Source organism: Chelonia mydas, chromosome 2 (assembly GCF_015237465.2).
Source record: "Chelonia mydas isolate rCheMyd1 chromosome 2, rCheMyd1.pri.v2, whole genome shotgun sequence".
Taxonomy (NCBI): Eukaryota; Metazoa; Chordata; order Testudines; family Cheloniidae; genus Chelonia; species Chelonia mydas.
In genome coordinates this window covers 116,305,434-116,333,201 of record NC_057850.1, presented here as the reverse complement: position 1 = coordinate 116,333,201, position 27,768 = coordinate 116,305,434, and the positions used below count along the sequence as shown (strand labels likewise).

The window sequence follows — 27,768 nt, the reverse complement described above, 5'->3', positions numbered from 1 at the left end:
CTTTATTTTTATGACACTTACAAAAGTGTCCCAGCACACAATTACTGAAAAATTGCTTACATTCTCATTTTTACCATATAATTATAAAATAAATCAATTGGAATATAAATATTGTACTTACATTTCAGTGTATATTATATAGAGCTGTATAAACAAGTCATTGTCTGTATGAAATTTTAGTCTGTACTGACTTCACTAGTGCTTTTTATGTAGCCTGTTGTAAAACCAGGCAAATATAAGGATGAGTTGATATGCCCCCTGGAAGACCTCTGCGTATCCCCAAGGATATGTGTACCCCTGGTTGAGAACCACTGCCCAAGAGCAGTGGTTTTCAACCTTTTTTCATTTGTGGACCCCTAAAAAATTTCAGATGGAGGTGTGACCCCCTTTGGAAATCTTAGACACAGTCTGCGGACCCCTCGGGATCCATGGACCACAGGTTGAAAACTACTGCCCTAGAACATATGCATAGCTCAGTCTCCAGTCATAACAGAAGAAAATCTGTCCCCATCAAACACTGAATTTCAGATTTGCAGTTTTATATCACATTCAGTGTGTGTGTTCATCTTTGCAGAGGGAATAGGACAGATTTTTGAACCATTGTGCTTGTGAATTTTTCTGGGGTTTATTTGCTTGCTCTATATCTGGTTGATTTTTTCACACCAGGTACACTTTGAGGGACATGCTGAAAAACTGAAATGCTTTCCAATAACTGATATGAGCCTGTGCTGGCTGCAAGAAAGAGCAACGAGACTGGTCATTTGATTACTGCATGTCTAGTTGTGGAAAGCAATGCAGCACAGTTAATCCAAACAGAGTTCCCATGTGAGAACTAATTTTTGCTGAGCTTTGGGGGTTTGAGATTAAGGGAACTCTCATGATGTAACATTTTGTTTTATATCTCATGAGCTACAGTTGTGTACTAATATCAATGAATTGTATACAGATGGTACAAAAAAGACTTTTGCACCACTAATGTAAATAACAAACATATATTAAAAATTCATCACATGTAACGGCAAAGTTATACATATGCTATACATATGCTAATTAGCATATATGGAAACACTATCAGTTCATTGTAGCTTTAACTATAAACCATATTTATAGTATTGCATAAAGTAAAGGATTACTTTATGCAATACAAAGCAAGCAGTATACATTTTTCCTTTTGATTAGAATGATTTCTATACCTAAAATGCATGTGTCTCCCTTTATTCCTTCACTAAGTACATTGCCAAAAAGAAATACTTATATTTCACAGTGCATACCAGTTGTGTGATTCTCAAATCTGTGTTCCTCACTGCCACCCTCAACAGCTTTTGTTGTGTAATCTAAAACTGATCTACTTAGTATGCTGTATTGGTACAGGGGCAGCCTGTGTAATGATTGAGGTTCTCTGTTCAGAAGTGTTTTCTTTTTGCTGTTTGCTGACAACCATGATACAACTGTAGAAAGGTTTTATTTTAAAATAGTCTTTTCATTAGCCCAATGGATTTGTAGTTCTTGAGAGATTAGTGCTAGCACTGCAAACTGTGAAGATTAGATGAGTATATCAGTAAAACAGACACTGACTGTAGACCCCATGTCCTATTTCTCGTCCCTCAAGACTTTGTAATGTAGTAACAAAAATGCATTCAAACATAAACCTGAGACAGAAGTCTAGAATAATATTGGAGTAGGTAGGAAAGAGGAGGAAAGGAAAAAAGCGGTTGGGTTTTAAATACATTAGTTCAAAGAGTACATCAGGATACAAAGCATGGGATTTATTCAAGGCTATCTGGCTAATGGGTTATTGATTGCTTTTGCTTCTGGATGTGTGGGTTCAAATGCTTCATGACAAGCCCAGTGGTGCCAACCTATTCTTCAGGTTGTAAATATGTATATGTGTATATGCATGTTCAAAACAGCCACAAAAATTGGCAATACTGACAATTGTGTTTAGGAGAGGCCCAGAATTACATTAACAAGAGTTGTTGCAAGTTAAGGATTCAGGTTCAATGACACAGCTGGGTGTAACTTCTGACCAACACCTGCCGGTAATTTATCTTGTTCATGCCAGTCCCATTAGAAAAACAAACCTATAAAGAATCTGGCATTCAGGAAGTAGATAAGGGTTCAGAAGCACGTGACCCAGACACCAGCTAGTTGCCACCTGGCCTGCTTTCCTTCTAGATGTCTGAGCACAAGTTTAACTGGGGTGTCCCTCCTCCCCTGGGGGAAGGACTCCACAGTCAAACCCACCTTGCATATTTGTCCTCTAGCTTCTGTAGCCCCTCAGCCTATGCAGGTGTCAGGCGGGCTTGTGTTAATGAGCTTGGAGGCAAAGGTACTGGAACTAGGGGTGCTCTGGCACCCCCTGGCTTTAAGTGGTTTCCATCATTTTCAGTGTTTACAGTTTGGTTCAATGGCTCTAGGCACCCCCACTATACAAATTGTTCCAGCGCCCCTGCTTGGAGGGACAAATAAGCAATACTTAATTTGTAATGAAAGAGGCATCAAGGCTCAAGCAATTAGGTGCTGGAGCTCAAGCAATTTTTTTACTTTCATAACTGAGGCAACAAGCCCACAGGGTCCAGGGCTACGAACGGCCAAGCCTAGAGGTGTGGGGGCTCAGACCCGGCACAAATTAAGGACTGCTAATAAGCCAGCAGCCCTGGAGCGGAGTGGCCAGGGGCGCAGTGCGGGGGCGGCGCCGCGGGAGGGGGAGATGCCCGGGGGAGCCCCCCCTGCTCCTTACCTTGCTCACGACGTTCTGGACGAGGCCGGCTCTGATCCGGTACTGCCACTCGTGGCAGTGGCATTGGCTGGCGTTGTCTCCCGGCGGCGGGGTGGGCAGCGCCGGGGCCCCCAGCATCCCGCCTATGCCGCTCTGGCTGTGGTTCGCGGGGCCCCGGGTCAAGTGGCCCGTCCCGTTGCCCTGCCCGTCCGCCTCCCGGCACCAGAAGTCCGGCTGGTCCAGCAGGAAGGAGTCCGAGAACTGGCTGAAGCCGATGAAAAGGGCCGGGATCCAAGTGAGCAGCACCAGGGTCCTCTGGTACCCGCCGCCCAGCCCGCCGAGGAAAGGCAGCACGGAGCCATCGTAGTCCAGCAGCAGGGGGCTGCAGGAGCCGCCGGCAGGCGGCGGCGGCAGGGTCTGGATCTCCGCGGCCGCGGGGGGAGCCACCGCCGGCGCCGCTGCTGCTGCCGAGCCCGCCTCCCCGGCCGGCAGGGACCCGTTCTCCTCGGGCAGCTGCCGGCCTCCGCCGGCCGCTTCGCGTCGCCGGTCTATCGCCATCCGGGAGCCTCACATAGAGAGCCGAGGGGGCGGGATGGGGCCGGCCGCGCTCCGAGCCTGGGCGCTTCGAAGTGAGCGCGGAGCTGCCAACTGCGCCGCGGGCTCCGCACGCCCGGGGAGGGCGACCCGAGCCGCCCACGCAGCCCGCGGCCGGGGACCCCCCCTGCCCTGCGCCTCAAGCCGCGCTCGGCCGAGACACCCCCGCCGCCGGCAGCCGCAACCGAGCCTGCCCCGCGCCGCCGCCGGCGCCCAGCCGCGTTGGGGAAGCCTCTGCAAAGCCGCCTCCGCTCCGCACGGCCACGCCGCGGCTTCCCTGCCCCAGCACCCGCTACGGGTCCCGTGGGCAAGCCGGGGGCAGCGGCCCCGCAGGGCACAGCTCACGGCACCGCCTGGCTGGCTCCTTCCAGCCCCTGGCCCCGCACATCTGGCTCCGCGCCACGGGGGGCGAGTCCCCCCACCCCGGGGCCCGCCGGGCTGCGGGAGAAGCCCCGAGAGCCGCTGCTGCCGGGCGAAGCTCGCTCCAGTGCGTGGCGGCGCCTCTTCCTCTCTCCCGAGGCTGCAGCTCGCCTCGGCTCCTGCTGCTGCACGTACCGGGGGAAAGGGGCGGGGAGCGCTCCCCACTCCCTTCCGAGTGCGCCTCTCTCGGCAGCCTCAACCTGCAGAGCCAGCCCCCAGCCCTCCCCCAGAGGTAAAGGTAACAGCACCTGCGCCCGGGCCCTCGGCGGCAGCCTTGCTCCCCCTGCAGGGAGCAGCCGGACGCAGCCCTTCCCCCACCCCAGGCAACTCCACCGGCAGCCGAGCTCAAGCCATGATCAGCAGAAGAGGGGGGAAATCCAGCGCGCTCACTGGCCACCCTGCCAGATCCGCTGATCTCCTGCGCCGCCTGCTGCTCCGGCTCTCTGGGGCAGGGGGACCGAGCCGGATAGGAAAGTGGAGGAGGATTTAGGAGCTTGCGCTAAACAGCAGCAGGGTTTGGCTCAGGCACAAGGCGGTGGATGTGGTGTCAGCCAGCAGCAGCAGGGTGGCTCGATGTGTGTGTGTGGAGCGTCAGCGAACGTAGCAGCTTTTGAAACAAGATCGACTCTCACACACACCCACACCTCTGATCGCTTTGGTTCCTCTCCTCCTCACTCTAGCTACCCCCAGTTTAAAGGAATCGGAGTGGGTCTTCGTGCTAGGCTTCTTTCTCCCGGAGTCTCTTCAGTTAAGCACGTCCCGCTAGGGTATCTGTTTTGGCTAGAGTTGAGATATCTGTCTGGTCTCTTAAAGCTGTTTAAATGTACCTAGGCAAATGGCTTATTCGCTGTGAGTTGGTAAAGAGATGCTTTTATCCCCTATGGGTTGGATATGACATTGTGTTAGTGTAAGGAGAATAAAACGGGGCAGAGTTAAAATGAATCCAGCCTAACAACACCCCATTCAGGTGGCCAAGATAGTATCACTACTGCAGCAGAGGTAGTGCTGTATTTTACATCAACATATATATCCTCCGGGAAGATCACCAACATCCCTTAATACATTATAACTGCTTTCACCCACCACTGGAATGCAGCCAGCGCTGGGGTAGGATGGAAACGCATTGCAACACTGTCTTGGATAACAGTTGTTACATTTGGCATATGTTCTTGTAAATGAGTTCTGTGAACTTGTTTACACCACAACACAAATTATACTTACATGGCACTTTTCATGGAAATATGCAAAGCCCTTCACAATTAACTCATTTATTAGTGGTAGGAGCAAAAAAGACTTGAACACGAAAAATAGCTCCAAGGTTAATAGTTGTTCCTTTCTAATTAAAAGGGAAGGGGGTGGGGGGAGGGGAGTAAAAGAGCGTTGTTTAGTTCTATGTGAATTATTTACTCTATTATGTCTATTATTCAGTAAGGTAAGAGTCCTGCAGCTTGCTGGTTCAGACAAGCTATGAGAAGCCAAGTTACAAAACCACCCTGAGTGGCTGAAGAAGGGAGATTAGATAACCAGAACATAAAGAGTAACTGATGGGGAGGCCCAGAGGGGTCAAAGGAAAGACCAGAGGTTGAACCAGAACATCCTCTCTGAAGCCTAGACAGATACAAAATAGTTGGAACTTGAAAGACGTATGTGCATAATTTCAAAGAGAGTGTCAGGTGAAAAATTAAATTACAAACAAATAATTACCTGTGTTAATCTCTGAGATAATTAAAACTAGACTTGGCAGAATTCAATTTTTATAATTTCAACTGAATTATCAATGTTTGTTTTTAAGTATTTTTGTATCAATTTAAATTTTCACAGTTGTGCAGAATTATGGGTTTTAATTTTTTTTTTCAATTTGTATTGATTTAAATTTTTACAACTGTTGAAAATGATGGGGGATCAGACAATGGGGGAGCTGATAATTATTCAGTGACAGTAGATGTTGAGTTTCAAAAAGTTAAAACTGTACAACCATTAAAATACAAATTGTCAACATCACACTCTAAATATATGAAGTAAATATCCTAAAATCCAACTCTAAGAAGTTCTCAAGCAGCCTTTTTCTTTCTTTGCCTGTCTGTAAATTTCGATTATCAGTGGAAATATTTTTTCATCTGTTTGTGAGCCTATGGTGAAACTGACATTCACCAACATTTACCAATAAAATCTAATATCTAAAAATAACTGTAAATATAATTTACTTTTCATAATAAATGCTGATAATTTTTTTCCCTTTGCATTTCTCTAGGCTGGGAGAAAGGCTAGTGAGTTTTACTTTTGTTTACAGTCAATTTCACCTTTTGGATTTTTTCCTGCCAGATGCCTTTGAGAAAAGCAGAAATTTCAAATTTGTGGAAATCATAAAAACAGTATAGACAATGATTCTTCAAACAATGGCGCATGTAGACAGTCAGTATGTAAAGTTACTTCACTTATAAAAGTGTTTGTAAGATTGGAGCTATTGCTAGTACATTTAGGCAAACAATTTATTTGTGAATGGCCATTGATTTCAATGGGAATTAGGTGCCTTGATACCTTTCAGGGTCCAGGCCACTGTAGCAGAAACATGGATAGAATCCATTTCTCCAGGGCAGCATTCAACTGCCTTAACCATGAGACCATCCTTTTTCTTCCTGTAATCCCCTGCCTGATTCATTATCCATTTACCAACCAGCAGAGGGTGAGGAATCCCAGTGGGCCACTCTGTAGTCCTCTCTGGTTCCATGGCCCACCAGGTTGGTGGCTCGTCCATGGAGCTGTGAGCCCAGGCATGTACCTGGTGCAGTTCAAGGACTCCCCCAACACCTGTCCTTTTTGCGGTGAGGAGACCCTGGTGCACATCTACATAGGGTGCATCAGGTTGCAGGCCCTCTTCCAGCTTCTCCTGAACCTCTTACTGAGGTTCTGGCTGCATTTTTGCTCCCATCTCCTGATCTATGCACAACCCATCCGTCGCCCCACAAAGTCACAGGACCTTCTCCTGACACTGGCCAAGATGGCCATCCATCACTCCAGGAGGAGAAAGTCTGACAGGCAGTACTTCACGACTATGGGGCCTATTTCGGTTTCCTTGTCCAGTCATGCCTCAGAGCAGAATTCCTATAAACCATGTCCACTGACTTCCTAGACCCCTTTGAGGAGCAGTTGGTGCTGTCTGGGGTTTTCTGCTCCTTGTCCACCTCTCAGTCCCCTATTCTTTACCTCTGATCTCACTCCCAGGCCTGTTTTTTCATTTGTTGCCCCCAGAATCAATTGTAGCCTGGGCTCAGTGGTTCCTCCCCTTTACCTGAAGGGGAGGCCTATAGTTATGGGTGTGCCTAGAGCAGCCTGCCCCAGTACTACAAATAGTACACGTCTCCCAACTCCTGCAACAAATGAAGCAGGTCAGCCTTAATTCCAGTGTTTCCCGTTTTTTAGTGTTTGACTTTGAATCCTTAATAATGTTCTTTTAATGAGTTTTTTGTGTGTAATTATAAATTAGTTGTCAAACAACACAATACAAAAAGGAATTTCTTAAACAACAGCACAGTAAGTTACTGAACAGTACATACAGTCTTTAGACTTGGTTAGGTTTGTAAGTCTTAATGAAATGTATAAATCAAATCAAGTTGGAAGAAAGTCAGTTCAATAGCTTTTTTAAAAAATCCTCAAATGTTTACTATGAAATGGCCCAGGATTTGAGATGGTCTCCCAGTTCAGAAACCGCAGGCTTTGAGACAGTCGCCATTTGACATGCCCCTCAAAGCATGAGATGATCTCCAATCTTCCAATAGTAACAAAAATAAAAATATTTTTCAGCAGAATGGCTGTGAAACTGCAGCCTGGTGACTATCTTTTAATTGAGCTACTGTGATAATGGTACAGAATATTAACTATCAGTTCATAAGCAAGAAAGGTGTATTGTTACTTGTAATGGGAACTGCTGGCTGCTAGATTTTGAGGGTCACAATCCGTTTTACTTTGTAACTTGATTTCTAGAGCAAGAAAAACATGAACTACACCTAGCATATCCCTTGAGGGTTATAAGAGTAAAGTAGTCAGAGGTGCCCTGAGGAAACTCTCTGACTCAGAATGCAGACAGATAAATTACACCTCAATGCACACTAACTGTGCCAGTGTGTGTACATGCTACAGAAAGTACCAGACAAATGTAAGGACTGTGATTTAAAGCCTAATTGCCTCGAATGTATTTATCACCATGTTCCAATCTCACAGGACTAAATTGGCATATTTAATAAAAATAGAGCCTGTAATCAAAGACGTTATTGAACATGAAATATTTCCCTGCACTTTTTCCAGGTTTTCATTACCCCTCCAAGTAGAAGACATGCCCAGTGAAGAGCTTTCCTTTACAGGAGAAACCCAAAGTCTTTGTTATTCACCCTGTTCTGTAGCAGTGAAGGGAAAGCAGCTTAATCCAGCCAAAAGTTGCAACCAGTAAAAGATGATAATGAACTAATTATTGTAATTGGTGCTAGAAACCTGAACTATCCATTTCCATAGCACTAGACTTATTTAAAAATATCAGGAAGGGGCAAATCTTGTCTTCCCCCCAACACCTGCTGATGCAGGGAGCCCTATTACAATAGCCCTGAGACAACTCTGTATAACAAAGGTGGATGGCAAGAGTTTGGGGAGGCCACATAGGCAGTGAGCCCCCTTTGTACTGGGGGGAGGCTGGGGATGAGGGAGTGGTGGGTTCAGAGGATCTGCTGTCATACAGCTCTTTCAGTCTTGCAAAGGGTGCTCTAACTCCAAAATCTACTCCAGCCATTACCCTGTGGAATCAGCCACAAAGCAAATGGCCTGGGGAGAGGGGACATCCTTCTAGCTTCCACCCCATGGTACATCCCAGATCACAGCCCAGACACTGGACAAGGGTATTTGGCAGAGAATTCTGGTTTCTGAGGCACTTTTTAAGTGAATTTACTATGGGGGAACTGTGTCAAATTGACAGCTCTGAAGACTGAAGTGCCATCCTCAGAACAAACACAGCCTGAGCAGTATTAGTGTAAATCTTCCCCCAATTCTCCCTCCCCCGCCATTTTCCTCTGATTTTGAAAAATTTCTGATACCGGAAAGAGTCTTGGTGCCTATACAATCCTTGGCCTTTCTCCCAAAGACATCTGACAAAAGGGCCAATTGCAAAGGGGTTTGGATACTACCCACAACTGGAATAGAAACCATCAATTCCATTTTATGTCGATCAACCAGATATCAGATGGCAGTAACTTTGAGTCACTGCTGCCAAGAGCTGGGCTCTCACTGGTGTCCTACAGGTCAATATTTGAAGTCTTAAAATTACTAAGGGACAGAATATTGATCCAAAACAAACTATTTCCACTGGGACATGTACCAATTACTTATTTCTATATACACTAGGATGTGGGCTATGCTTTACATCTTGTGCATCTAAGATTTCAGTATGACCCTGTTTCTTTTATAACCCTTACATTCTCTGCTGAACAATAATGAAAGAATAAATTAAACTTTATTTTGTATAGATCAATATCCCAAGTGCTTTGTAGAGTTAAACAGCAGCCGCAAGTGAGAGAATTATGAAGTAGTGGACTAAGGGCAAGTGATATTGTTAGCCAGGGTGTTAGAAAATCTGGGAAGAGAAGAAAGGCTGTTTTGAATGGCAAGTCCTACAGAGAAGGCTCTCACCCAAAACTCAGCCAGACTGTATAAAGAAACCAAGAAGAGACCAGTACTCAGACAGAGGAAAGTTGACAGGGGAATAGAAAGTAGAATGCCCACAGGACTGCACAGGATTGGGGTACAGGGAGGCTTTAAGATACTTATATGCTTCCTGGATCCTGGCCAGTCACCCTATGCATTGCTTTAGCTTGTAGCAGCTGCCATTGGGCCAGGACCCTAGCTGGGCATCATCAGGACATTGGGACACCCTACATATACACCCAGCTGTCTATACCAGCTGCAACACTGGCTCTATCCCACCCAACAATCTCCTTACACTGGGGTCATTCTCCTAGGGCCAGCAGAGCACAGCCCAGCTCAGGATTTGGGTCAGGGTCTCTGCTTGTGTCTTAAATGGATATTTTCAAAATATTCAGGTGGGAGTGTATATTCTCCCCTCATTGCGTACTAAATGAGAATGATAATATAGGAAAGCCTTCATAGGGAAACAAACTATCAATTAGTTCAAGTTAAAGAGAAATAATGTACTGGGCTTTAGCACAGTGTTTGGTGTTTGTTTTCATTAATAAAATTGTGATTAAATAAATGATTATACCACAAATGGATACATACTAGAGTTGTAAGGGGAAAAAATAATGCTACCTAATGTTTATATTATGTGTTATTTCGTTTTCAAAGGATTTTTGCAGTTAAAGTTAAGAGATTTGCACTGATAGGTGAACATTCTTCCAGAAGCCAGGCAACCAAGTAACTGTAGGTATATGATACAATCAGATCTGGCAGATTTCTGATTCTAGATGTAACCACTCTTCTACACCTCAGCCATATAAGGGATCAAACCTTCATTCCAGTACAGTGCTAAAGTTGCCTCATCTCATAGGGCCCGATCCTGGAAAGTTGCCCACTGCCTCCTTCATGGTGCTAATTCCAAGCTCACTGAAGTCAACAGGAATGGTTCCACTCCCTTTAGATCAGCTCCTGTTGAAGTCAATGGGAGTGCAGGGCACTCAACTCCTTGCAGGTGCTTTAGCATTTCACAGGAGTTGACCCATAGCACCTGCTTCTGCTCCCTGTGAAATAAATAGCAAAATTCCAGTTAACTTCAACTGCAGCAGGATTGGGCCCCTAGCGTATAAAATCAGCCATAGTGCTCACCGGTACGTACCCAATGTATTTGAGGGCAAGTATGACTCATCAGCCATGCAAAAAATGCTGTACTGGGTGACCTCCGTTGAACTTACAATATAATTTTCTATCTCTGCTGCACAGTGAAGCTAGGACATCAGAGGAATCTGAAAACTAAGTAGGCAGCCAGGAAATGCAAGTTCCTAGAATGCCTCTCCAGCTGGAAGAGACTAACTGGAGACATTTTGTCAACAGAGGAATGCTGCCATCAGCAGCCTAAGAAGAGTGCCGAGCTACACATGAGCTATTCACATACTTCAGGAGAGCATCCAAAATGCAACACAGGAAGTTTTGGAGAAAGGAAGAAGGTGCCATGAAGGGCGTGGGGGGAAGTAGAGGAAAAATCATCTACGAAACTAAAAAAAAAAAAATCCTTTTATTAAGAGGAACAATCTTAGTAGATGATAATGGGGAAGAGTAATACTGGCTCTTGGCCTGTTTCAATGACTAGGATATAAAAGAACAGAGGATCACAAACAAATGCTGCAACACTTCATATGGCATTCTCTTTGTTATTCCACTACATTAAGCTGGTGTATGTGCCTTCAGTCAATGGCATAAGCAATGCCAACATAACACTGTTTTTCACCAGCATAATAGCAAATACAATTTTTGCCCCCAAATGTGATAGAATTTTTCGGCCACAGTCCACTTTGGAAAACAGCCAATGTATAGTTTAGCTGAGGAAATTCAGATATTTCTGAACCGACTTCAGCAATCTTTCTGTAAGATGATGGTTGGCTTCCAACAGATGATGCTGAGTGATTAGTCAATTATGGCTGAAGTCGGAACCATACACCTGAAACTTGTCTTGAAATGGCATTTCTGTTACGTTTGGATTTATGAGAGCATCAAGAATTTGAATAATTTTCAAATTTTGAAATGAGACCATGTGAAAGCTTCATCTGTGTAGTTAACCAAATGTAGTCTCTACTATTGTACAACTTTTAGGTGCAAAGAAAGCATGTCATCACTAGCTTCCTAATAATGGAATCCTTGAAAATCATCAAACCAGAAAGAGCAAAGTTTTCCAAAGTTACACACATGGAAAGACATGTAGTGTCTTCCTTTTTAATCAGCCATTTTTAAAACTATTTCCTTTTAGCATCTTGAAAATATACATTGTTTCTGTACTTCAGTTGCTACTCAGTAAGAATGGCTTAGAATTGCAGAATTAAAACACACACACATACAACTGTCTGGCAAACTGAAACATTTAGCTGTCCTCTCGGTTTTATATAGTCACTGCATTTGTTGTAAAACGGTTTGTTTGGAATGTGTCAAAATGAAGAAAGGGAACAGCCTGCACCTGAGCAGTTGATAACATTGGAAAACAATTGCTTTTATGTTTTTCTTGTATAACCTTCTGCGGTCCTCTCTCACCCAGAGTCTCTGACAAGAAAAGACTACAAATAAGATGGTAGCTGGAGGCCCTTTGACCGCCAGCATGTTAGAGTCTGCAAAAAGACTGCCAAAGAATCTTGGGTTTCATGATGACTGGCTTCCCCACTCTCTTTGGAAAAGAGCATATGGTAGTGGGGGGAGATGAGCCTGTCCCAGGTCTCTCAAGAGAGAGAGGAATCAGAAGTTCTGATGCACAACCTAGAGATAGAAAGGCAGTGGATCATTAGCCTTTCTGAGAGGAGGGAAATAGCCAGCATTGCTGCAGTAAGAGTGGGAAAAGCACAGACAGGCGAACCTCACCAAGGCACACAGAGTTCCGCTTCACAAGAACAGGAGATCCTGGTTGCAGAACCATTTCCCAACCGGGGAAGAAAGGAATTAGAGCCTGCTACAGGAGAGACCTTCAGCAGAGCCCCAGCTACCACGAGCCAGCTGATACCACAAGGGAAGGCGAGGGACTTCAAGCAGCTGAGACTGTCAGATGCTTATGAAAGCCTGGGCTGAAGAGAAACTGAGACATTAGGTTATTACACTAGCTAATTATTGTGGCAGAGGCAAAGATGATATTCAATAGCTATTTTATTTAGCTCTCCCCCCCTTCCCAAATAAAAAAAGCTGTCTACTCCCCTGTATTAAAGGCCCTTAAACACGGTCAGCCCAGATCCACTGCCTGAAAGAGGAGACAGACAGAAAGGCTTTATATTCATTGCCATGTGTTTTTACCATGAGATAACAAATGTGCATTAACGATCCCCCTGTAAAATCCTACTGGAGACAAGACACCTGTAGATTTAATAGTGAACTAAATAGGTGTGGTCAACCACAGGTGGCGGTACAGTGTTGACCACCCCTCCCCACAGGTACATCATGCTTAAAACTACATGTGCCTTGTCTCCACTCGGATTTCACAGTGGGATAACTAATGCAAGTTAGTTATCTCACGGTAAACACACCCCTTATTTGCAGTGACTACATAGCCAAATATGAAGAGAGAAGATCAAAAGAAAGTAATGAGAAGACAAAGAAATTGCTTCCAGCTGCTCTGCAGACTCTGTTTCAGTGGATCCTCCTCCTCCCAAACAGGCTAAGTGAAGTAACTGGCATGTGACTTGTTATGCAAGTGAATGAGCGCAGTAATTGTATAGGTTTAGTTGTGCTTACATGGCACACAGATGTTTGATTCAGCATTTGCTTACTAAGCAGTTGCAGCAGCCAGATTTTGGGGGTGTCCTGAAAGAAATCCATTGACTAAATCCTTCTTCCCCACAAATTCAATGCTTAATTCCCCAGAGCCAGAGCAATTACTTTCCTTTTGATATCTGATGCCTTCCAGATGTCTTGGAGATTAGTGGACACAGGTGCTAAATTTAGAAGAATTAGTGGGCATAAATACTGATTAAAGAAATGTCTACTGCCATTGCCTCTACAAATAATGCATCTTGCATGTCCCTTTAAAAACAATCTTGTGAATTTACAGGAATACCTGCTAATTGTGCTGGCTTCACAGACCTCGTAACTGGAATCTTCTGTTTGCTATATAGCAGGCCGTGGTAATGTAAGCTTCCTCATACCACCCTGCCCATAAACATCAATCCCAACCTAGAGGAACTAACCTGTTTAGAATAGAGAGGATGGTTCCATTTCTAAGACCATTCAGTTGCTGGATTCTCTAAGAGGCTGTCAGCATGGGTGCCACGTGTGGTGGTGTAGTTTTATGTTGAGCCAGGTGGAAATGTGTCCATCGGGACTTGGACTGGAACAACCAAACTCATTGCAGCAGGGATTGTATTTGAAAGGGGAGTTCTGTTCTGATACGATTGTAAAAATAGCACAGTGTGTCCCAGTGTGTATTGCTTCTCTGCTGTTTCCATATCCAAACCACTCAGTATAAAAGTAATAAGATGATTTCTCTGTCATCTTTGCAACCACAATCTGAGATCCCAGACTGGGCTCTTTCCTTCTCATGCAATAATAAGGATTCTGCAAGCCAATTTCCGCCCTCATTTACACAGGTGCAGTTCCCTTCTTTTCAAATTATGCCCTTGGTGACATCTGTGGAATCGCATTGTCTTTGATGGATTTGCAGATATGATTGATTGGGACTTAATAAACAGTTCTATTTATGAGGCATGAGAAGAAATAGAATTCAGATTACTCTCTGGGTCTGCAAGGCTAACAGGGTTAAAATATAATTTAGAGCCTGATTTCACTGCTCTTACAGAGAGTGAAACTCATGCCTGGATAAAAGGGCCAGCACAAGGCCTATGCACCACTTAAAACCTATTTTGAGTTTTTAAGTGAGACTTAAGTGTTGCATAGACTTCATGGTTGTCTCCGTACAGTGGCGAATGTCACTCAAGTACAGTGGAGTCGCATCTTACGCGGGGGTTAGGTTCTAAAGTCAGCGCGTAAGACGAAAATCGTGTATAGTCAAAATTACCCTTGAAAATCCCTTAAATCGCACATAAAGTACAGTATACTGTACATGGTTCTGGGTATACAACCCTGTACAGTAATATGTATAAATGTATAATGTATACAGTAATGTTCAGCATCTAATAAAGAGTACATATGCAAAATATAATTTTACAGTACTGTATTTTTAATTACAGGGGTTAATTACAGGGGGTCATCAAGGCTTGATGTCAATCCAGGAGATGGAGGTGACGGAGAGCTTGGGTGATGGAGAGCAAGTCGTAAGTGGTTGGCTCTGGTTCAGCTCGAGAAGTTGATTGCATAGGCTCATCTGCTGCTGGTTGTCTTTCCTTGAGAAACATGGTGATCGACAACTGTCACTGTTGTCTCTTGAGCTGCTCAAACATTTCTTGATACGGTCTCAAATCGTCTGTAATGTGTGATTTTGAGGCTTCGTTCCATAGAGGGATCATATTCAGAAATTAAATCATTCAAGTGTTTCGCTGTTTGGAACACTTCAGCAAATTTATGAAGATTCCAACTTGCTGGCTCTTCCTGTTCGTCGTCATCATCTTCGTCTTCTGTAGACGATTTTATCAGTTCCTCTAACTCTTCGTTAGCCAATGTTTCTCTATGGCTGTCAATTCATTCTTCAATTTCTTCCTCAAGGATGTCAACGAAGCCATCACCACCCACTTGCCTGGCCACCTGAACAATGCGTTTCACTTCTTTGTCAATGATCGGGAAACCCTTAAAATCATTCACACACAGGACTGGCTCTAGGCACCAGCAAAGCAAGCATGTGCTTGGGGCAGCACATTTCCAGGGGCGGCATTCTGGCACCGGCCATCATAGGTGCCGACTCCGTGGGTGCTCTGGGGCTGGAGCACCCACAGGCAAAAATTGGTGGGTGCTTTGCACCCACCGGCAGCTCCCCGTGCCCTCCCCCGCCTCAGCTCACCTCCACCTCTGCCTGCTCCCCTGAGCATGCCGCTGCCACACTGCTACTCCCCCCTCCCTCCCTCCCAGGCTTGCTGCAAAACAGCTGTTTCGCACGGCAAGCCTGGGAGGGAGGGGGGAGAAGCGGCACGGCAGCGCGCTCAAGGGAGGAGGCGGTGGTGGAGTGGAGGTGAGCTGGGGCAGGGAGAGGTTCCTCTGCCCCCCCCCGAGGGTTACTTCCCACAGCCCTCCCCATGCCCCACCCCGCCCTAGCTCACCTCCACTCCACCTGCTCCCCTGAGCATGCTGCCGCTTCACTTCTCCCCCCTCCCTCCCAGGCTTGCCAGGCAAAACAGCTGTTTTGCGCGGCAAGCCTGGGAGGGAGAAGTAGGAGGGGAAAGGCGGAGCCAGGGATTTGGGGAAGGGGCTGGCATGGGGCAGGGAAGAGGCGGAGTTGGGGCAGGGCCAGCGGCAGGGGCTGTGGAAAAAAAAGGGGGGGCAGCCAAAAAATTTTTTGCATGGAGCAGCAAAAAACCTAGAGCCGACCCTGTTCACACATTCTTTGCATAGGTTTTGCCAACATGCATTGACTGTTTCAGGCTTGATTGCATCCATTGCCTGTTTAATGTAAGTGATGCAATTGGCAATGTTGAAGGACTTCCAACACTCCAACACACTAAGATTGGGATCAGCATCCATAGTGCTAAGTATCCGTGAGAACATAAGCCTCATGTACGTGGCCTTGAAACAGTGAATCACGCCTTGGTCGAGAGGTTGGAGGATGGAGGTGGTATCGGGGCGGGGAGAAAGACGATTTCAACATCGTTATGTGCAAACCGGAGTGCCGCAGGGTGGCCAGGAGCATTGTCTACGATCAGCAACATTTTAAAGTCAAGTCCTTTCTCTTCAAGGTACTGCTTGACCTCCGGAATGAAACACTTGTGGAACCAATCCAGAAATAATGCTGCTGTCACCCAAGCCTTTTTATTTGATTGCCAGAACACAGGCAGGAGACTTTGTTCTTGCCTTTTAGGGCACGCGGATTTGCAGCCCTGTAGAGCAAGCCTGGCTTTACTAAATGCCCAGCTGCATTGCCACAAAACAACAGAGTCACATGGTCTTTAGCAGCTTTGAAGCCAGGGACTTGTCTTTCTGATTTCGAAATGTAAGTGCGGTTGGGCATTCTTTTCCAGAAGAGCCCAGTCTCGTCAGCATTAAAAACTTGTTCCGGAAGATAGCCCTTTTCTTCTATGATTTTCTTTAATTGTTCGGGGTAGGCTTTTGCTGCCTCTTCATTGGCAGATGCAGCTTCACCAGTAGTCTGCACGTTTCTGAGGTTGAAGCGGTTCCTAAAACTGTTAAGCCAACCTTGGCTGGCTTTGAATTCCTTCTCATCAGAAGGTTGTCCCTCTTTGGTGGGAGGTTTGAACAGCGTGTAGAGGCTAAGAGCCTTTTCTCACAATGTGTTGCCATCAATAGGCACACATTTACGGTTCATGTCTTCCAGCCATAAGTTTAATGCCTTTTCAGTCTTCACTAAATTCTTATCACTTACCTGGCGCGTCACCTTAGCAGTTATTGGAGCACTTGACGCCACTTCTCTCTCTCAAATCTTGATGGCATGGATGCTAGATTCGTTGTGGCCATATTCACACTCCACATTGGAGACCGACATAGCATCTCTCAATAAGTCCAACACAGCCAGTTTTTCCTCCAGCGTTGGAACAGATCGCTGTTTCTTCGGTTGAGCACCAGATAAAGTAGTTGGCTTGCATTTAGGGGCCATGTTGTATGAAAAATACATATCTTTAAACACTAGAATAACACTCAGCATGGCGAGATGCTCACACTATGAGAGGCACATGGAAACTGAGACCGACTGAGGGAACAGCAGATTCACGTCTCCCATCTCATGGTCACCCGGGGCATTCGCACATTGAGTGGAATGGTGGGCAGAATCACCCGCACTATTTACAGGTATCTTGTTATTTTTCTTTTTTTTTTGCAGAGCACGTATAGTTGAATTTGTGTAAGTTAAATGCGTGTATGATGCGACTCACCTGTACTACTTATTCGTAGGTTCCATTGACTTTAATAATTACTTGTTAAAGTAATCTGTTGAGTTAAGACGGGGTCATCTTCTGGAATAGAGTTGTAAGTTCATTCATTTTGAGTTGGAGTAGGGAAGAGAAGGTTGCAGGCTATTTGTGCTGTTAAATAGTATCCTTGGCTTTTTCAAGTTAACTTTCAGCACCAAAATACTACGCAATACTGAGGTTATGTCTACACTTAAACTCCTATTGCAGCTGTACTGCTGTAGCACTTCACTGTAGACACTACCTATGCCGACGGGAGGTGTTCTCCCATCAGCATAGGTAATCCACTGTCCCTAGAGGTGGTAGCTAGGTCAATGAAAGAATTTTTCACCTCTCTGAGAGACATAACTATACTGATGTAGGTTCCCAGTGTAGAACCCTCCCAGAGTTCAGGAGTTGAACTCTTCAGTAAACTGATCAATACTGATCACAGTGTTCTTTAACTTAATTTTGGTTGATGTTACTTAAGATGCAGAAGCTATATAATAGGAATCCTATTTGTGGCACAGGCTACTGTCTCTTTTGTCATTTCCCCTTTTCATTATGTTTAAGCATCAACAGTATTTTAGACTAATTAGTTTATGGCAGTGGGCTAGGGAGACTTCAGTGACATTCATTGCCTAACTCAAACAAGGCATTAAAGAAAGATGTGAAATTGCAATGGCAAGATTGTGTGGGTCAAAATTCCTTTACCACATCTTTTTTCACCACCACCACCACCATCAAAACTTCCTATTAAAAAACTTTTCTGTTTAAACAAAGCTGTCTCTTGGGGCTTTTTAATGCAGGTAAAACAGGAGGTTTGGTGAGTTTTTGGAAGAGCTGCAGCAACTGTAAATAATGTATAGAAGTGAAATTCTAGTACAATACATTGAGAATTCAGACTGCGCCGTGATATTAACTTTTGCAAGCACAATAATGAGTCTCAAAGAGACAACCAATAAATTCCAACTTTTAAAGGCTGCCTGGTTTGATTACTGGTTGAGTACTGAATCAACAGCCAACAATAAACAAGGGCCCTAAAGCATTACTGTTAGGAAATTGAATCTGGTTAATTTCTGCTTTTACTTATCTTGGTGGGCCTCTGTGTCCTCACAAGCCTTCATTTTCTCTTTCTTTATAACGCCTACAATGCAAGTTTTCAGTCATGGTTGTGCTGAAGAGAACTGTGTGACCCCCCGGTACCCCAATATTCACCGTCATGTAATTAGCATATGTTCTTACAAAGTATGCCTTGTGAGATATCATTCTAAAAGTCGTGAGCTGCTAGACATTAATATCTCATTCGATTGTATGTGCTATCGTCATAGGTGAAGTTATGAAGTTTGTGTGTGTGTGTGTGTGTGTGTGTTACTGAAACATGTTGTGAGGTTGAAAACACTTTGTTTTCAGCCTTTCAGGTACAACAATAAAAAGGCCAAACAATGTTAATGGCTTATTGAGGAAATGCACACAAACACAAGGATTACCCCAGGAACTGTGTACAGTAGAAACCTCTCTGAGAGAGCACTACACAACGGGAACTGTTTGACCAAGGTCATAGCAAAAGAGCTTACCAGCAAGTGGGAAGAAGATATAAAAGGGGGAAAATGACATCATGTGGGGACCTCATTCTCCCTACAACAACACACCTGGAAACACCTGAGGCAAAAAAAAAAGACAGAACAGGGGGAAGTGATGGTCCCAGGCTAGATGGATTTCCAGCCTGTGTATGAAAACCTGGGAAACCCAAGCTGAAAAGCTAAGGCAGCTTGTGCCTTAAGAATCTGCTAGCCTGTTTATCACTCACGGTGAGAATTTGCTAAATCATATCCTACCTATCTAGTACTTTAAACTCAGTTTGCAGTTTTGTTTATTTACTAGGTAATCTGCTTTGATCTGTTTGCTATCACTTATAATCACTTAAAACCTATCCTTTTATAGTTCATAAACTTATTTTATGCTTTAATCCAAACCAGTGTGCATTTGACTAAAGGGTCTGGGGAAAATCTCAGCTTGGTTACCACAAGAGTGCATGGTCCTCTTCACATTGAGGGAGAGGCGGACCGGGAGTTAAACCCATATACTGGCCAGATTTGACTAGGGCAGGATGGTGCTGCTTGGAGCTTTGCAACTGTGTGCAAGCTTGGAGGGCTTTGCAACTTGTCACAGCAGCATAGTGTGAGAGGGAGTCCAGGTTGGCGTGGGTCAGAGGGCTCAGTGGCACACCAGGGGGAACCAGTCACAAACTGGTCAGCATTTCCTTTAGGATGTTTGTAGTTGTCAGGATTTCCTCCCCACTCTGAACTCTAGGGTACAGATGTGGGGGCCTGCATGAAAGACCCCCTACACTTATTTTTACCAGCTTAGTTAAAAACTTCCCCAAGGTACAAACTTTGCCTTCTCCTTGAACAGTATGCTGCCACCACCAAGTGATTTAGACAAAGAACAGGGAGAGGACGACTTGGAATCCTATTCCCCCAAAATATTCCCCCAAGCCTTACACCCCCTTTCCTGGGGAAGGCTTGATAATAATATCCTCACCAATTAGCACAGGTGAACACAGACCCAAACTCTTGGATCTTAGGAACAATGAAAAATCAATCCTGTTCTTAAAAGAAGAATTTTATTTAAAGAAAAGGTAAAAGAATCACCTCTGTAAAATCAGTATGGTAATACTTTACAGGGTAATCAGATTCAAAACATTGAGAATCCCTCTAGGCAAAACCTTAAGTTACAAAAAGACACAAAAACAGGAATACATATTCCCTCCAGCACAGTGAATTTACAAGCCAAAACAAAGAAAACCTAATGCATTTTCTAGCTAGATTACTAACTAACTTTACAGGAGTTGAAGGGCTTGCATCCTTGATCTGTTCCCAGCAAAGGTATCACACAGACAGATAAAAGCCTTTTCCCCCCACTCCAGATTTGAAAGTATCTTGTCCCCTCATTGGTCATTTTGGGTCAGGTGCCAGTGAGGTTACCTTAGCTTCTTAACCCTTAACAGGTGAAAGGATTTTGCCTCTGGCCAAGAGGGATTTTATAGCACTGTATACAGAAAGGTGATTACCCTTTCCTTTATATTTATGACACGCCCCCCAAATCACAGATAGGGTGAAACACTGGCTGTGATTTCTTCCTGGAGCTCTAGGAGAAAACAGAGTTCATAAGACACATGCATCTCTAAATATAGTACTAACTGTATAAAGACTAACAATATTTTCCACATCTCAAGGACGATTTTAACCAGTTGATTCTGGGAAACTTTCATGGGAGAGTGCATCAGCCACTTTGTTAGAAGCTCCTGAAATGTGTTGTATGTTGAAATCAAAATCTTGGAGAGCTAAACTCCACCAAAGAAGTTTTTTGTTATTTCCCTTGGCGGTATGAAGCCACTGTAGCGCAGCATGGTCTGTTTGCAGGTGGAAACGCCATCCCCAAACGTATGGGTGTAGCTTTTCCAGAGCATAGACAATGATGTAACATTCCTTTTCACTGATTGACCAGTGGCTTTCCCTCTCAGACAGCTTCTTGCTGAGAAACACAACAGGATGGAACTCTTGATTCGGTCCTTCCCGCATTAAGACTGCTCCCACACCACGCTCTGGCGCATCTGTGGTTACTAGGAACGGTTTGTCAAAGTCTGGGGCCCTTAGCACAGAGTCAGTTATGAGTTATGAGTATAAGCTGGTTAAAGGCCTTCTGACACTCTTCAGTCCACTGAACGGCATTTGGCCGTTTCTTTTTGGTCAGGTCTGTCAGTGGGGCGGCAATTTGGCTGTATTGAGGTACAAATCGCCATTAATATCCGGCCAAGCCTAAGAAGGATTGGACCTGTTTCTTTGACTTTGGGACAGGCCACTTTTGGATAGCATCCACTTTGACCTGTAGGGGGTTGATAGTTCCTTGACCCAGCTGGTGTCCAAGGTAAATCACTCTGTTTAGATTGTGATGGATATAATGCTTGTTGAGGATTTTACAGTCGATTTTTTTCCCCTGAAGCAATTAATGTAATGATCTACTGTGTGGTTTCAGCCGCTGTGGGGTGTCCAGTCAGATTTTTTTTTTATGACTGTCCATGCAGATGTGGTAGTTGTGGGTGGTGTTGACTTTGTTGTGAAAGAATACTTGAGGTGGAGTTGGTGGAAGAATTCTTCTTGTTTGCTATATGTTCGTATGATATCAGGTTCTGTGGTGGGGCAGAAATTTAGTCCCTTGTAGAGTATAGATACTTCTGTGCCAGTTAATTTCATGGTGTTGGGTCTATGTGGTGGGTCAAGGCGTCTTCGTTTCTCCCGGAGGTGGTGCTCTGTTGGTTGTTGTAGTTGGTTCCCCTTTTTGTTTTTGTATTGGATGGCTGTCATCAGGGTTTATGTATAATGTTGTTTGGGGTTTGCTACATGATCTCCAGGTAGTTTTCCTGATTTTTTTTCTCCTAGTGTGCATGTGATGATTTCTTGTTTGAGGTAGGCCTCTGGAGTATGAAAGGTGCAGGAGACGGTTCCTTGGTTTTTCTAAGGGCCCTCTCCAGAGCTGTTCAGCAGATTTGGAGTTGTATGTAGCAGTCACAGAGTTATAGATGGTAAGTCCTCTGAGAATGATGTTTTGTTTCAAGCATTTGCTCAGGAAGTAGATGTCACTGTTTAGTCTGGGCTTCCTCCTTCATGTTGTGAAGTTTCCATTTTAAATGGCAAAATTCAATATCTTCCATAGTAGTTTGCCTGGGAACTTAAATTCTTAACTCTGCTAGACTCAGCAGTGAGTCTCAGAGCTTGGGTCAACTGACTCAGGCTTGTGGAGCTCATGCTATGGGGCTAAAAATTGCAGTGTAGACTTTTGGGCTTGGGCTGGAGCCCAGGCTCTGAGACTCTGTCTCCTCACTGGGTTTCAGAGCCTGGGCTCCAGCCCAAGCCCAAACATCTATGCTGCTATTTTTAGCCCCATAGTATGAGCCTGAGTCAGTTGACAAAAGCTCTGAGACTCACTGCTGTGGGTCTTTTTTTGCAAGGTAGATGTACCCTAAGATTTCCTTCCCTAGACCTGAAGAAGAGCTCTCTGTAGCTCGCAAACCTTCCACCAACAGAAGTTGGTCCAATAAAAGACATTACCTCACCCACTTTGTCTCTGTCATTTCCTTCAGTATCTTTCTCTACTCCTTAACTGACTAGAGAGGTCACTTCGGAGCATCATGATGTGCTTCCTTTCCTCCTTTAAATGATCAACGTGCTGCCTCTGCCGCTCTTCCAGCATAAGGCCAAGTTCTGTCACCTTTACTTATGCCCAGGAACACTTTAGCTCTATTGACTAGTCACAGACTAAGATGCTGCTGGATATGAATAGGGTGTCAGACTCAGGGACTTAGTGAATTAGAGAATGGAAATGGAAATCAAACCAGGTCTTTGACAGCAAAGAGCACAACCTGCCGGGATACCATACCAGTTCTGCATCTTAGGTTTAGAATACATAACAGTATACTAACAGGGTAACATTCGTTTTAATAGCATTATCATTCACAGAGCAGCACCGTAAGACATGTTTGTTACTTTGCCAGGGAAGGTCTCTTGCGCCACAGGACACATGATTCGGTGTCAAGTGGTTTTTATTGAAACATGATACTTTAGCTAGAATAGACCTAGTTTCGAAGGTCAGTGATTTCACACACTCATGCTCTGGCTCAGGGCTCGCCACTCCATACATTACCAGATTTTCCCAGGCCTCTCTCATTTCCCTTGCCTCTCTCATTTCCCTCTAGGGGACAGGATCTTAATCACAGGAGCTTCATCACAATTCACAGACATCTGTTAAATTAAGGAAAAACACATTTATTATTGCATCCGTTTTTAAAGCAACCTTCTAGTCTGTGGAAGATGGGTTATTAATTCAAGTCAAAATATCACAATAAACGAGATCCCCTGCACACAGTAGCTCAGTAAAATAATGCAAACAGTTCCATGACATCCAATTATATATATCTGGAAATATAAATGTACAAAAAGAACTTCCTTCATTGCACATACTGTAGAGTCACATAAGCCTAAAAGCTGCTAGAGCCCAGAGTAGGTTCATCGTCAATATTTAAAATAAGAGAGAACATTTGGTGTTCTAAGAAATGCAGTTTCTAACATCCTTTTCGTAGTATGCATTCTAAGTGTAGTTAAAAATACAGCCCGCTGGTTCTCCAGCACGCAGTACTGCAGAGCTAGAAATGTACGGCTTGTGCTGGCTATTCTACACCGAAGTCGCACACTGGACAGTTTTAGTGACTCATTTTCAGGTTTCTTGTCATAGATGTGGAACATCTGACTTTATATTCATGTAAAAACTGGGTTTCACCAACTGTCCTTTGTGCAAGTGATACCTTTGGATCATAATTCTTATAGCCCTGTAGGCATAGGTACAATATAAGTATTGCATAGCATTATACAATCACTGATTCTCATAGCACTCCTCTGAACCATTTTCAAATGGGAAAACTGAGAGGCAGAGCATTGGAGTGTCATATCCATGGCCTCACAGCAAGTCAGCTGGGAATAGAGCTCAGGGAGTTCACTCTGCTTGTCAATGTAGTTCACCATCATATGATCCTCTGTGTTCAAGCAAGGTAATAAAGACTCTGGAGTGTTTATTTTCTGGTGACAACTGGAAGAGATTTATACTTATCCTTCAACCTAGGATGATTTAGTACACTCTCAGTGTCCACTTAACGTCTAATTTAGAAACAGATGTATCTTTTCAGCAAAGTTCTCACTTTGCATGTCCTTTGCATGTCCACTGACTAACATTCACCTGCAAAACTCAATGACAGTCATTTGTAGGATCTGTAAAAGTGGCATAACCATATATATCTGGAGCAAGAGTATCCACAAGCACAACCGCCACAACTCCTGTGGCTGTGGCAAGCCTGCCCAATAAAAAATTATATTCGGTTTACAAAATGTAGGGGATTCCAAATCCCTTTCCCCCTTCCCTTTAAAAATGTTTTTGTTCCTCTCACAGTAATAGTTTGTGTGTGAGTCCAGCACTTGTCAAGGTATTTGTATTCCAGTACGTGAGTCTGGAATTTGAATATAAAATGGATACCTCCACCTGGCACTGGACTTAAACGTTCCATGTGCTCTCACCCATTGTGATATTCACCTTTAAGTGAACCTCACTTTAAAGGGAGGAGAGAGACTGAGATACTACATTTCTAGAACAGGCAACTCAGTTTAACAACAACAGCCACAGGTTTAGGCTCATAATAGACAAAATGGACAAGCAACCCAGGAATGGAGAGCTTGGTAGAAAATGAAAGAAAGCAGCTGTCTCAGGCCCTGTCTATGCTATAACTGCAAGTCACATCATGGGATCTGGCTACATCACGCTTAAATTAGTGGCTGAAGCCAAAGTGTCCTAGCATTGTGTTTTTATCATGAGTCTCATACCAATTCCTTTTCTTAAAGCCCCATCTTCTGGAGTCGTGTTATTAGGTGAGAATCTCAGCTTTTGGTTTTAAAAAAGTAAGTTCCCAGCCCTCATGGCTGCAGAGAAAAGCTGCCCCAAACGTATCCTAAAGGCTCAAAAACTAGAAAGCAAGTAAGAACCATCACAAAATGAATTGTTTTATAGTCTCATGATTTTTAAGACCATTTCATGATATTTGAGGGCTGACTCATGATTTTTGAATGCTTGCGGTTAGCAATGCTGATGACCCTGTAACTAGAATAAAGCGTTGAACAGACCAGGGACGTGGCCTTGTTCCATCAACACTGCTCTTTAAAACTGCGGTAACTAGTTCAAGGGACAGCCTTATATCTGGGTCCTCCAACTTAGCATTAGTTCTAGATGGGACATAGGTCCCAACTTTGGCTGCCCCAGCACACATAGCTCTTGCCAGCAGCCATATCTGTGGTCATGACAATAGCTATATACATATTACTTGTATTACAATGTCACCTAGAGGCATTGTGTTGTGCATGGGCATAATAAGGCACAGAGCTTAAAATGGAGATAATACCGCTCCCTTTCTCACCCCCTTTGTCTATTAAGATGGTTCATATGGGAAGCTGAGGCACAGGGAGACAAAGCAACTTGGTCCAGGTCACAAAAGAAGTCTGTCACAGATGCCACTCCCATAACTTAATCACAAGACCACCCTCTCACTGAGATCCTTAGGAGAAAGGTAGGAGTCAGTATTCTACAGTTATTATGACTTGCAAAGATCCTCACACAGATGGGATGGGGAGCGGTGCTTGCCACGGCCACAGGAGTTGTGGCGGTTGTGCTTGTGGATAGTCTTGCCCCAGATATATATGGTTATGCCACTTTTACAGATCCTACCAATGACTGTCATTGAGTTTTGCAGGTGAATGTTAGTCAGTGTCAATTTACCCTAATCTTTGTGGTCTCTTTGGGCCTTTGGAAGCCCTTCCATGGGGAAAAGTGCTGCATGGAATCAAATAATTTAGGTGACTTAACATTTCAAATGGGTCTGATTAGAGACCACTCCAGCTTTTGAAGACTTTCTGCAATTCCACTAGAATCCAGGTTTTATAAAATTCTAATCTAAAGTACCTCTGGGTTCCCATCTGACTGAATGTCATTGTACAATGCCTTCTCCCCAAGCTATGAACTCTCAGTTTTAAGAAAGCTTTGGAGTCCCATAAGTCCTTTGTAAAATCAAGATTCCACTCTTATGAAAGGCTTAGCTTTACTTTTTCAGACAATAATTTCTATGAGTAGTAGGGCAAAGATTGCCAAATTATTGTGGCACGATGAACCACTGCAGTCTAACCTTTCTGGGCCAGTCAAAATGTACTTCCCCCCTTTTGTCATTCAGATTATAAAGCCTTTGAGTGGTTTATGCTACTTGGCAACCCACAATGAAACCAGCTTTTTGATTGGCCCTAGCCAAAACTCTGCTTTGTGAAAGCCTGCAGACCAGTATGAGCTCAGAATTCTAATCTGGCCTAGGTGAGGACTGCACTACTCATTCACTGTGCTTGCAGCCTTACTAAATCACACATCAGGCATGGTTCGCATGAGTCGAGCCCTGCTGTACAGAACTCAGGCAAAGCAGTGAACATGTCACACACATAATTTTTCAGCTGCATTGTGTTCTGAATACCATATGAGCCTTCCTCTCCTCTCAGGCAGATTTGTAGTGTGCTGCACACAGGAAGCTGAGATGATACTGAAAGGGCAATGTTGTTCTTTGCTGCTGCTGCTTCACCAGGCAAGTTTGTTAATAAATGTTAATCATACTGGCATTAAGAAACAAGATTTGGGGATGGTTAGGAAGTACTTATATAGGCACAGACGAGGTAATAATCTTGGGTCCCACTATCAGAATACATGTCTATGCAAAAAAGTGTTGGAACAATAGTTATTTGCTGGATGGTGATAAAACTATGGCTTCATAAGGCTTAGAGATTAGAGGTTTCCCAATTATGCCAACTAGGCACCATAACATTTGTCCATGCTCTGACTAAGACGTTGTGTAATGTCCATTTTACTGCTGTACTGTAATCTTATTTAAGCAAAAAATCAATGAAGATAGGTTATGAAAACAGATTGTTTTTATTAGAACTTCCTGGCCCTTCAGATCAGCACATATTTAATTTTCAAATAAGACTCTCTAGACATTCAAGGGATCTAATTCTGCCCTTAGTTACACTATGTGCAACCCCAGTGGAGTCAATGGGGCTGCAGCATTGCAAGTGAAGGCAAACTTTGGCTCTATTTGTTTCCATGGTGCAATAAAGAATGGTGTAAACATTCTGCTGAGACAGTGAGTAAAATTCCAGATGAAGCTTAAAGCAGTTCAGGTTATAATGTGGTCCTCTAATTAAGCCTCCTGGTTCTCTGGTGAGAGAACCAACACAAAAAACAACACAACCCCCATCCCACGCACTAACATTGGGTCTTTTTGTGGGTGTGAAGGCAGATGGCGCAGGGACAATAAGGACAGGGGATGGAATCCTAATTTCCCAGCACTTCTTATTATTTATGTTGTCATACAGTGAGAATTGAGGCCTGAGTTTTCAAACCTGGGTGCCTAGACAACTCAATGAAGACCTCTGCTCAATGTGTAGCTGCAGTCCAAAAAGCAAACAAGAGGAATGGGAGAATAATTTGGAAATTATAGTGCCATTATTAATTAATGGTGCAGCCTCATCTGGAATACTGCATGCAGTACTGATCTCCCATCTCATAACAGGATATGGCAGAATTAGACAGGGTTCAGTGAAGGGCAAAAATAATGATCAAGGGCCTGGAAAAAAACTATCCTATGAAGAGAGACTGAAAAGATTGGGATTGTTCACCTTAGAAAGGAGACTAATAAGAGGGAACATGGTAAAAGTATATAAA

General features: G+C 44.1%; 1 protein-coding gene across 4 annotated transcripts in view; it reads right to left on the bottom strand.

Annotated features, from left to right (window-relative positions):
• Positions 1-4,293, bottom strand: part of SLC22A23 (solute carrier family 22 member 23) — a 179,439-nt gene extending 175,146 nt beyond the window's left edge. For 2 of the 4 annotated variants that reach the window (XM_037893218.2, XM_007058832.4), the window contains exon 1: positions 2,741-3,973. In XM_037893218.2, coding sequence (XP_037749146.1) covers positions 2,741-3,277 — 537 coding nt within the window. In that variant the 5' untranslated portion in view covers positions 3,278-3,973. The other 2 variants (XM_043540179.1, XM_043540180.1) reach the window with 2 other exon arrangements.
• Positions 4,294-27,768: the final 23,475 nt, after the last annotated feature.